This window comes from Salvelinus namaycush, chromosome 27 (assembly GCF_016432855.1).
Source record: "Salvelinus namaycush isolate Seneca chromosome 27, SaNama_1.0, whole genome shotgun sequence".
In the NCBI taxonomy this organism is placed as follows: Eukaryota; Metazoa; Chordata; class Actinopteri; order Salmoniformes; family Salmonidae; genus Salvelinus; species Salvelinus namaycush.
The window spans coordinates 36,608,053-36,620,118 of NC_052333.1; the positions used below are offsets into that span (position 1 = coordinate 36,608,053).

At 46.7% G+C, this 12,066-nt stretch overlaps 1 protein-coding gene across 1 annotated transcript in view; it reads right to left on the bottom strand.

The window, feature by feature from the left end:
• The window catches only part of LOC120022401 (zinc finger protein ZFPM2-like), a 107,943-nt gene extending 96,566 nt beyond the window's left edge, over positions 1-11,377 (bottom strand). The window contains exons 1-6 of the mRNA XM_038966289.1: positions 10,523-11,377; positions 9,857-10,123; positions 9,340-9,753; positions 8,602-8,703; positions 8,127-8,245; positions 7,363-7,508 (exon numbers count right to left, since the gene is read on the bottom strand). Of these exons, the coding sequence (XP_038822217.1) occupies positions 7,363-7,508; positions 8,127-8,245; positions 8,602-8,703; positions 9,340-9,753; positions 9,857-10,123; positions 10,523-11,377 (1,903 nt within the window). The remainder of the gene's footprint in view (positions 1-7,362; positions 7,509-8,126; positions 8,246-8,601; positions 8,704-9,339; positions 9,754-9,856; positions 10,124-10,522) is intronic.
• Between the last annotated feature and the right edge of the window lie 689 nt (positions 11,378-12,066).

A 12,066-nucleotide genomic window follows, 5' to 3' on the forward strand; every position in this document is an offset into this window, starting at 1 on the left:
GGTATAAATCATAGTTTGCAATTGCAGCCACCATTACAAATCTCCCCAAAGCGACTAGAATTACTACAGAGAGCAACGTGTATTACCAATTTACTCATCATAAAACATTTCTTAAAAATACACAGCTCACAGCAATGGAAAGACACAGATCTTGTGAATTCAGACAATATTTCAGATTTTCAAAGTGTCTTACAGCGAAAACACAATAAATCGTTATATTAGCATACCACATTTGCAAACGTTACCCGAGCATTGATTCAAGGCAAAATGAGCTATAGCGTTATCATCACCAAAATACATTAATTTTTTCACTAACCTTCTCAGAATTCTTCCGATGACACTCCTGTAACATCATATTACACAATCCATATAGAGTTTGATCGAAAATGTGCATATTTAGCGGCACAAATCGTGCTTACACAATGGAAATAGTGTCCAACTACTCAAGCAATCTGCCCGGCGCCATCTTGAAAATACAACTATTTTTATCGAAAACTATTCATAAACTTGACTAAAAAAATACAGGTTGGACATGAAATGAAAGATGCATTAGTTATTAATGCAACCGCTGAGTTAGATTTTTAAAATTAACGTTACTAGACATACAGTGTGCGTTACAGCCAGACTAGTGCCGCAATAATGGCGTCACTAGTCGCCATTATTGAGTTTACATTTTTCCACATAAAAACGGAATAACATCATAAATAGCTCTTACTTTTCGACGAGCTTCCATCAGAATCTTGGCCAAGTGGTCCTTTGTCCAAAAGAATCGTTGCTTGGTTGTAAAACGTTGCATTCAACTTCTGATATAGCAGCTAACAATAGCTAACAATAGCTATTTTGCCCCAACGTGTCCAAATCCTCAAGACGCAATACTGAGGAAATTCCGAAAAATAGCAATATACTCGCATAATCTGATATAACTCGGTTTAAAATAGCTTCGTTATGATGTTTCTAACACCTATATCGAATTAAATTACAGACGGATACATCTAACGTTGATAACTGAGCGTTTGAAAATGGCATCCTGAGGTCCCTCTCTGCGTAATGGTCAGCGTCGAAAAGAAGGCTACCCTCACTCCTTGGCCTTTTATAACCTCTGAGAGCTACGTAGAAAGCCCATTCCACTTCTCATTGGTTACTGACATCCAGGGGAAGGCGGGTGCAGTTCATGTCGTTCCATAGGATACACACAGACCTTTAAAACTGATCTGAGACCAGAGCTTCGCTCTCAGACCTTCGCAGTACCTGTCATGGATTTCGCTGTAGAAAGAGTTCTGGGTCACCCACAGACATAATTCCAACGGTTTATGAAACTAGAGAGTGTTTTCTATCCAATAGAATTAATAATATGCATATTGTACGAGCAAGAATTGAGTACGAGGCAGTTTAATTTGGCAACACCCAGAAAAAAAAAATGCTAACTGCTCCCCCTATTGACAAAAGGTTAACTTCTTTGGGACTGGGGGGCAGTATTGAGTAGCTTGGATAAAAAGGTGCCCAGAGTAAACTGCCTGCTACTCAGTCCTAAAAGCTAGAATATGCATATAATTAGTGGATTTGGATAGAAAACACTCTGAATGAGTATAACAGAACTCATATGGCAGGCAAAAACCTGAGAAAAAATCCAACCAGGAAGTGGGAAATGAGGTTTGTAGTTTTTCAAGTCATTGCCTATCCAATATACAGTGTCTATGGGGTCATATTGCACTTCCTACGGCTCCTAAAGATTGATTCTATACTTCGTTTGACATGTTTCTACGAACTGTAATATGACTTTTGTCTGAAATTTTGCCTGGATTGCCCGCGCCTCGTGAGTTTGGGTTGTGTACTAAACGCGCAAAGAAAAGTAAGTATTTGGACATAAATGATGGACTTTATCGAACAAATCAAACATTTATTGTGGAACTGTTATTCCTGGGAGTGCATTCTGATGAAGATCATCAAAGGTAAGTAAATATTTATAATGCTATTTCTGACTTCTGTTGACTCCACAACATGGCAGATATCTGTATGGCTTGTTTCATTGTCTGAGCGCTGTACTCAGATTATTGCATGGTGTGCTTTTTCGGTAAAGCTTTTTTGAAATCTGACACAGCGGTTGCATTAAGGAGAAGTGGATCTAAAATTCCATGCATAACACTTGTATCTTTTAGCAATGTTTATTATGAGTATTTCTGTAAATTAATGTGGCTCTCTGCAAAATCACCGGATGTTTTGGAACTACTGAACATAACGCGCCAATGTAAACTGAGATTTTTGGATATAAATGTGAACTTTATCGAACAAAACATACATGTATTGTGTAACATGAAGTGCTATGAGTGTCATCTGACGAAGATCATCAAAGGTTAGTGATTCATTTTATCTCTATTTCTGTGACTAGGTACTGACCTAACATAATCGTTTGGTGTGCTTTCGTCGTAAAGCCTTTTGAAATCGGACACTGTGGCTGGATTTACAACAAGGTTATCTTTAAAATGGTGTAAAATACTTGTATTTTTGAGGAATTTTAATTATGGGATTTCTGTTGTTTTGAATTTGGAGCCCTGCAATTTCACTGGCTGTTGTTGAGGTGGGACGCTTGCGTCCCGAATATCCCAGAGAGGTTAATAAAGGCAATAGCACAAAGTAACAAACCCAACGTGCGAACAAAATAACGGTTGCCACTAAACATGGGTAAAACAGCACCCGGGAATAAACCAGACGGAAACGTTTCAAAATGCTCAGATATACACTACCGTTCAAAAGCTTGGGGTCACTTTGAAATGTCCTTGTTTTTTCATTTTGACCTAACAAAATGAAAAATGGTTCAGCGATGGCTAGAAGACCGTCGACATCGACCGCCGAACACCGCCCAAACAAGGAGAGGCAGATGTCGTGACAAGGGAGATATGTATACTGTAGTTAAGAAAGTAATACTAAGTGTATGTTGTGTAGTAAGATGTTAGTAGCCCATGTGCCTCACCCTAATAATTTTGTCTATTTACCCCTCTTATTTTCGCCTACTGTTCTGACTTGGTGGTGCACATGTAGCCTATAACCTGTTTTAGAGAAATGTAATCATCGAATATTGTAAGAGCTTTCATTGTCTGCTTATATGCCCCCTTTATTTATCCTACAGTTCTGACTTGGTGTACAGGGAGCACACTGTAAGAACAGCCCATGTTCTGAATTTAGTACATTTCAAAAGTGCTAAACACTTGCTCATTAATGTCTTAATCAAAATTACAGATTGCCTCTTATCCGCTTGTTGTCCCCCTTATGCCATAGTGTGTACATCTCAATTGTCATTAGAAACCACATTTGTTTAAGCAAGTCAGCCATATCTGCTATGTTTTTTTAAAAGGCAGTAAATGAGCCTAAATGAACTGTTTTGCTGCCAGACAAGGCTCCGCTGATAGCCAGGTGTAGCAGTGGTAAGATGTTGGGACTGCTGTTGGGACAGCTTTATGTAGGCCCTAACAGTTTGTGGGCACCGTTTGTCACCGTTATAGTGCAATTAATGTGTTAGTGTTGTGTTGTGTAATGGCTTTGCTGGCATGCATCCCACTTGTTTGTTTTTTTGCCCCACCAAGATTTACGTGTTAAAATCGCCACTGCTCAGGACACACACTTTTCATGCCACTTCAATACAGGTACAAGCAGAAATGATTTTCGTAGCAGGTTGGGAGAGATTTTTCCCTAACCCTTACTCTTTTTCTAACCTCAACCTGTCTCCTAATCTGCTATGTTAATTATCCTAACCTGCTGCATCAATTCTCCTCTATTCTTCAAGGGGATGCCTATCAGACAAACTCATTGAAGTGTGCAGTCTATTTTTCTCATAACAGATTATTTTACCCTTTTGTGTGTGTACTTTACTGTATTTATACTTGGGATATTGCTTTTCAAGAGTAAAAGTTAAAATAAAATGTCACATTTTAGTCATTTAGCAGATGCTCTTATCCAAAGCAATTAGGGTTATGTGCCTTGCTCATGAGCATATTAACAGATTTTTCACCTCAGGCGGAACAAACTTGGACTCAATCTGATCACGTGACTGGTGACTTAACTCACTTCCGCGTTGTCCACGATATCGCTGTACTGTTTGTTTCTACTTGGCTACATGTCAATCATTTTCACTTTTTACTCTTAATAACTATTTATCAAACTCTGTACTTAACGACGTCTTAGTTTGTCCTCACACAACTTTTTAATTCAACTTTTTCACCCTGGCCGCTTTATCTGGACATAGATCTGCAGGACCTTCTCCGACCGGAAAAAAAATCAAAGTAACATTATTCCTTCTCATTGCGAATAATATACAGGAGAACTATCACCTTATGTTGAGGATATTCAGACGTATTTGAATTTATTAAGGATCCCCATTAGCTTTTTAAATTCCACTCTTCCTAGAGTCCAGCAACATTAAGACAGTAATTAGAGCAGTTATGTATACTTTTAAATATGACATGTATCAGAACTCAGGATAAGACCCAGATGCAGACAGCTAGAGTGACAGATGTTTATTGACCCTAACAGGGGGCAGGCAAAAGACAGGTAAAAGGCAAGGAACTGTCCATAGTCCAGGGAGTCAAAAAGGTACAGAACAGCAGGCAGGCTGCTAAGCAAACAAAAACCACTCACCCAGAGGCGGCGCTCCTAGTAGCCGGGGACTTTAATGCAGGGAAACTTAAATCCATTTTACCAAATTTCTATCAGCATGTTAAATGTGCAACTGAGGGAAAACAACTCTGGACCACCTTTACTTCACACACAGAGACACTAACAAAGTTCTCCCTCGTCCTCCATTTGGCAAATCGGAACATAATTCTATCCTCCTGATTCCTGCTTACAAGCAAAAATTAAAGCAGGAAGCACCAGTGACTAGATCAATAAAAAAGTGGTCAGATGAAGCAGATGCTAAGCTACAGGACTGTTTTGCTAGCACAGACTGGAATATGTTCCGGGATTCCTCCAATTACATTGAGGAGTACACCATCGGCATCATCAATAAGTGCATCGATGACGTCGTCCCCACAGTGACCATACGTACATACCACAACCAACATCCGCAATGAGCTAAAGGCTAGAGCTGCCGCTTTCAAGGAGCGGGACTCTAACCCGGAAGCTTAAAAGAAATCCCTCTATTCCATCCGACGAACCATTAAACAGGCAAAGTGTCAATACAGGACTAAAATAGAATCATACTACACCGGCTCTGAAACTCATTGGATGTGGCAGGACTTGCAAACCATTACAGACTACAAAGGGAAGCACAGCCGAGAGCTGCCCAGTGACACGACGAGACGAGCTAAACTACTTCTATGCTCGCTTCGAGGTAAATAACACTGAAACATGCATGAGAGCACCAGCTGTTCTGAATGACTGTGATCAAGCTCTCCTCAGCTGATGCAAGATCTTTAAACATGTCAACATTCACAAGGCCGCAGGGTCAGATGGATTACCAGGATGTGTACTGCGAGCATGCGCTGGCCAACTGGCAAGTGTCTTCACTGACATTTTCAACCTCTCCCGTCCGAGTCTGTAATACAAACATGTTTTAAGGAGACCACCATAGTGCCTGGCCTAAGAACAAAAAAGGTTACCTGCCTAAATGACTACGACCAGTAGCACTCACGTCTGTAGCCATGAAGTGCTTTGAAAAGCTGGCCATGGCTCACATCTACACCATTATCCCAGAAACCCTAGACCCACTCCAATTTGAATATCGCCCCAACAGATCCACAGATGATGCAATCTTTATTGCACTCCACACTGCCCTTTCCCACCTAGACAAAAGAAACAGCTATGTGAGAATGCTATTCATTGACTACAGCTCAGCGTTCAACACCATAATGCCCTCAAATCTCATCACTAAGCTAAGGATCCTGGGACTAAACACCTCCCTCTGCAACTGGATCCTGGACTAACGGGCTGCCCCAGGTGGTAAGGGTAGATAAGAACACATCCGCCACGCTGATCCTCAACACAGGGGCCCCTCAGGGGTGCATGCTCAGTCTCCTCCTGTACTCCCTGTACACTCATGACTGCACGGCCAGGTACGACTCCAACACCATCATTAAGTTTGCAGATGACACAACAGTGGTAGGCCTGATCACCGACAATGACGAGACATCCTATAGGGAGGAGGTCAGAGACCTGGCCATGTGGTGCCAGAACAAAAACCTCTCCCTCAACGTGATCAAGACAAAGGAGATGATTGTGGACTACAGGAAAAAGAGGACAGAGCACGCCCCCATTCTCATCAACGGGGCTGCAGTCGAGCAGGTTGAGAGCTTCAAGTTCCTTGGTGTCCACATCACCAACAAACTAATATGGTCCAAGCACACCAAAACAGTTGTGAAGAGGGCACAACAAAACCTATTAACCCTCAAGAGACTGAAAAGATTTGGCATGGGTCCTCAGATCCTCAAAAGGTTCTACAGCTGTACCATCAAAAGCATCCTGACTGGTTGCATCCCTGCCTGGTATGGCAACTGCTCATCCTCCGAACGCAAGGCACTACAGAGGGTAGTGCATACGGCCCAGTACATCACTGGGGCCAAGCTTCCTGCCATCCAGGACCTCTAATCCAGGCGGTGTCAGAGGAAGGCCCTAAAAATTGTCAAAGACTCCAGCCACTCTAGTCATCAACTGTTTTCTCTGCTACCACACGGCAAGCGATACCGGAGAGCCAAGTCTAGGTCCAAAAGGCTTCTAAACAGCTTCTACCTCAAGCCATAAGACTCCTGAACACCTAATCAAATGTCAACCCAGACTATTTGCATTGCACCCCCCCCCCCCCCCCCTTACACCACTGCTACTCTCTGTTGTTGTCATCTATGCATAGTCACTTTAATAACCCTATCTACATGTACATATTACCTCAACTAACCGGTGCCCCCACACATTGACTCTGTACCGGTACTCGCCTGTATATAGTCTCGCTATTGTTATTTTACTGCTGCTCTTTAATTACTAGTTATTTTTATTTCTTATTCCTATCCGTATTTTTTAAAACGTCATTGTTGGTTAGGGGCTTATATGTAAGCATTTCACTGTATTCAGCTCATGTGACTAATACGATTAGATTTTTTTTCTTTATTTGAGGCTCGGGGTCAGGGTAGGTAGAATGGTCAAAACCGGGGAAACTAGGAAACAGAATTTGAGAAAGCAGGGAGACGGTAAAAACATGCTGGTAAGACCTGACAAGACATGACGAACTGGCAACAGACAAACAGTGAACACAGGTATAAATACACTGGGGATAATGAGGAAGATGGGTGACAGCTGGACGGGGGTGGAGACAAGCACAAACACAGGTGACAGTACCCCGCTCTCTAGGGGCGCCACCTGGCGTTCTACCTGTGCGCATACCTGGTTGCTGGTGTTGGAACTCAGCATTGAGGCCTGAGTCCAGGGTGTCCTTAGCGGGGACCCGGCACCTCTCCTCCAGGCTATAACCCTCCCAGTCAACCAGATACTGGAATCCACTGCCCTCCGGTCGAACCTTCAGGAAGCGCCTCACCGTGTACGCCGGTTGGCCGTTGATGAGATGGGTTTAGGTTGAGACATAGGTTTAATCCTAGACACATGAAAAGTGGGATGAATACGGAGGGTACGGGACAACAGAAGACGAACAGCAGAGGGGCTAAATGTCTTTGAGGTGGGGAGAGGGCCAATAAAGCGGGTGGGAAAGTTTGCGGGACAGGTCACAAGTGGACAGCCATACTCTCTGCCCGAGACAATACTGGGGAGCCAGTGTACTGTGGTAGTCCGCTTGTCGTCGATACCTGGAGGTGGTTTTGAGAAGAGCCATCCGGTCTCTCTTCCAGGTACGGCAACAGCGGCGGACAAACATCTGGGCCGAGGGTATGTCGACCTCTCCCTCTTGCTCCGGGGAGAGCGGGGGCGGATACCCCGGGGAACACACGAAAGGCGAGAGCCCAGTGGCAGAGCAGGGGAGGGTGTTGCTGGTATATTCAACCCACATGAGTTGCTGGCTCCAGGTGGTGGGGTTGGCGGAGACAAGGCAGCGAAGAGACGTCTCCAGGTCTTGATTGGCTCACTCCGACTGGCCGTTGGACTGCGGGAGGAACCCGGAGGACAGGCTGGCCAACGACCCAATGAGCATGCAGTACGCCTTCCAGTTCCGGGATGAGAACTGAGGGCCCCGGTCGGAGACCATCTCCACCGGGAGTCCATGGATCCAGAAGACATGCTGCACACAGAGCTGGGCCGTCTCTTTGGCAGAGGGTAGCTTGGGGAGAGGAAACCGGTCCACTTCTGTCAGGATGGCGGTGTTGCCATCAGACAGGGGAAGACATGTGACGAAGTTCAGGGATATGTGAGACCAGGGATGGTGAGGGACAGGCAGTGGTTAAAGAAGACCAGCCAAAACTTGCCGAGGAGTCTTGTTCTGCTCACAGACCGTGGAGGCGGCAACGAACGCTGAGACATCCGGGCACAAAGGCCAGGGTCCGACGGGAGCCCGGGTGGCAGGCAAGCCTGGAGGAGTGGAACCACTCCAGGACCGAGGAGCAGACAGCGTCAGGCACAAACATCCGGTTATCTGGGCCCCCCCCAAACCTGCTTCCCTGTTCCCCAGCTAAGTACCGTCGCCAGACACGGGGTGGGAGGGTTGGTCTCGGGGTCCAAAGGTATAGCCGCGGGGCTATAGCGGCGTGACAGCGCATCCGGCTTGATGTTCTTGGATTTCTGGTCGGTAGGAGAGGGAGAAGATACACCGGGTGAAAAGCAGGGCCCACTTAGCTTGTCTGGAATTGAGACACTTGGCGAAGCGGAGATATTCCAGGTTCTTGTGGTTCGTCCACACAATGAATGGATGTTCCACCCCCTCCAACCAGTGTCTCCACACCTCCAACACCATCTTCACAGCGAGAAGCTCACGATTCCCCACATTGTAGTCCGCTCTGTGATGTTGAGGCGATGGGAGAAGGCGCAGGGATGTAACTTGAGGTCCAGGGCAGAACGCTGGGACAGGACAGCCCCCACTACGACATCCGAAGCATCGGCCTCCACCACAAATTGAAGAGAAGGGTCAGGATGAACCAATATGGGGGCAGTGGTGAAGCGGTGCTTGAGGTCCCGGATCGCCCGGTCAGCAACTGGGGACCATGTGAATGGAACCTTGGGATAAGTGAGTGCAGACAGGGGGTAAGCCAGGGCGCTGTAACCCCGGACAAAGCGGCAATAGAAGTTGGAAAATCCCAGGAAACGTTTCTGCTGCACTCTGGACGTAGGCTGGGGCCAATCCACTACCGCTCTCACCTTCCCGGGATCCATCTTCCCGGGGATGGTGGAGCGATGGAATTCGCATTTCTCCGCTTTCACAAAAAGCTGGTTCTCCAGGAGGCGCTGGAGGATGTGGAGCACATGTTCTTGGGCTGAGTGGGAGAAAACGAGGATGTCATCAAGGTAGACGAAAATGAATCGGTTCAACATGTCGCGGAGAACGTCATTAACCAGGGCCTGAAACACAGCTGGGGCGTTGGTAAATCCAAATGGCATGACCAGGTATTCGTAGTGGCTGCGGGCCGTGTTGAGGGCAGTCTTCCACTCGTCCCCTTCCCGTATCCGCACCAGATGGTAGGAGTTCTGCAGGTCCAACTTGGAGAAAACGGTGGCCCTCTGGATTGTCTCGAAGGCAGAGGCGATGAATGGTAGCATGTAGCAGTTCTTCACCGTGATGTCATTGAGGCCGATGCACGGGCGCATGATTTTGTCCTTCTTCTCCACAAAGAAGAACTATGCACCAGCGGGGGAGGCAGAAGGATGGATAGACCCTGCAGCTAGGGAGTCCTCGATGTAGGTCTCCATAGCCTTGGTCTCCGGACCCGACAGAGAGTACAGTCATCTCCGGGGCGGTGTGGTGCCTGGAGAAGGTCGATCCCGCAGTCATAGGGTCGGTGCGGAGGAAGTGAAGTGGCCGGGCCTTACTGAAAATCTCCCGGAGGTCCTGGTACTCCACGGGAATGGCGGAGAGGTCCATGTCAACTCCCGAGCCCACAGGAAGACATCCCGAGGCAGGCTGCACTGACTTCAGACAATGAGCGTGGCAGAATAGGCTCCAACCCATAATGGCACCAGCTGTCCAGTCTATGATGGGATTGTGTCCCTGGAGCCAAGAGAATCCCAATACCATGGGAACCTGGGGAGACTTAATAAGCAGGAGTTGGATTTTCTCACTGTGGTTCCCTGACACTCGTAGGTTGATGGGAGTGGCATTGTGAGTGGCCCAGGCCTATAGAGTGCCCTCCCAGTGCTCTAATGTCCATGGGAATGGAGAGGGGCTGAGTGGGGATGCCCAGCTTGGACCCAGGGTAGCGTCCAAAAAACTCTCATCTGCCCCGGAGTCGATGAGTACCCGGAGAAATTTCGACTGGTTCCCCCACAGCAGGATAGAATGGAAAGGGGTGTGAGTAAGGGGAAAGGAAAAGTTATCCATACTCGCCCCTTCTTGATTTGCCTGTGTTTTGAATGGGCAGGTATGTAGCTACGAAATGTCCCGTAGCACCACAATATAGACAGCTCTGGGTGTGGAGTCAGCGTAGGCACTCAACCGTGTCAATCTAGCCCTGCCCAGGTTCATGGACTCCGAAGGAGGCGAGTCGGCAGCCCTCTCTGTTTCCCGAGAGAACTCGGGTGACGTCGGGTTCACTCGGACACTTAGACTTCGGGGGTCTCCGGGATTCTTCGGAGGTGAGGTGGGAATCAAGGACAAACGAGGGCAACAGGGCACAGATTCCTTCTCCCTCCTACATTCTTGAAGCAGCCCATCAATCCGGATGGTCAAGGCTGAGGGAGTAAAGGTCCATGGACAGCTCCCGGACACCTCCGATAATCCCTGAAGGAACATGTTGAACAATGCTTCCAGGTTCCAGGCATTCTCAGCCGCCAACGTGCGAAAATCCATTGCGTAGTCTGCCACACTACAGGAGTCTTGACGTAGCTGGAGCAGGTTATGAGCAGCCTCTCTCCCAGACAAAGGAGAATCAAACACCTTCCGAAAATCCTCCACAAACTCCTCTAGACTGAGGCAGACAGAGGATTTTTGCTCCCACACCACCGTGGTCCAGGCGAGTGCCCTCCCGGACATCAACTTTATGATGGACGATATCCTCAAGCGGCCCGAGGGGAACGAAGAAGGCTGCAGCTTGAAAATGAGGGAGTACTGGGAAAGAAAATTCTGGCAAGTTCTGGAATCTCTAGCGTAGAGCCCCGGAGGAGGTAAGTGGGGTTCTCGGGACACTGGGCTAGGCTGGGAGATTATGGGTGTGACCTGCTGCCCAGTGGGGAATCCGCGGAATTGCTCCAGCAATGTATCGAACGCCTTGTCATGGCGTTCTGCCACGGCATGGAGTCCCTCCATAATACATTGCAGTAACTTTTTTCACACCTAGTATGGCTATTAGACTATTATTTAGTAATGGTCTAATAGTCTATTAACTTTTTATGGCTGCAGGGGCAGTATTGAGTAGCTCTGTTTAAGGTGCCCATTTCAAACGGCCTCGTACTCAATTCTTGCTCGTACAATATGCATATTATTGTTATTATTGGATAGAAAACACTCTCTAGTTTCTATAGCCGTTTGAATTATGTCTCTGAGTGGAACAGAACTCATTCTACAGCACTTTTCCTGATATGGAGTGAGATTTCAGAAATCTTGGACTCTGGTCCCAGGTCAGTTTTAAAGTCCCTGTAAATGCTATGAGGATACAAACACTGCCCACGCCTTCCTCTAGATGTCAGTAAGAGGTGACAATTTGAATGGAGTCGATTGCGCAATCAGGGCCTGTATAAAAGGCCAAAGACCGGATGTACCGTTCTTTTCCTGCTGCGCCTGACGCACGATGTACGTCGGACCTGCTCTCTTTCCAAGCTTGGGTTTAGCCAGTAATATATCGACGGTCATGTTTTTACTCGTTATAGGTGTTAAAAACATCATAAGGTAGTTAATTTAAACCGTTTTATAGCAATTTATATCCGTTTAGTGCGATTTTGAGGCATTGCTTTGTGTTGCACTTTGAAGCGCCGGGCACGTTTCGGGGTCCCGGTCGA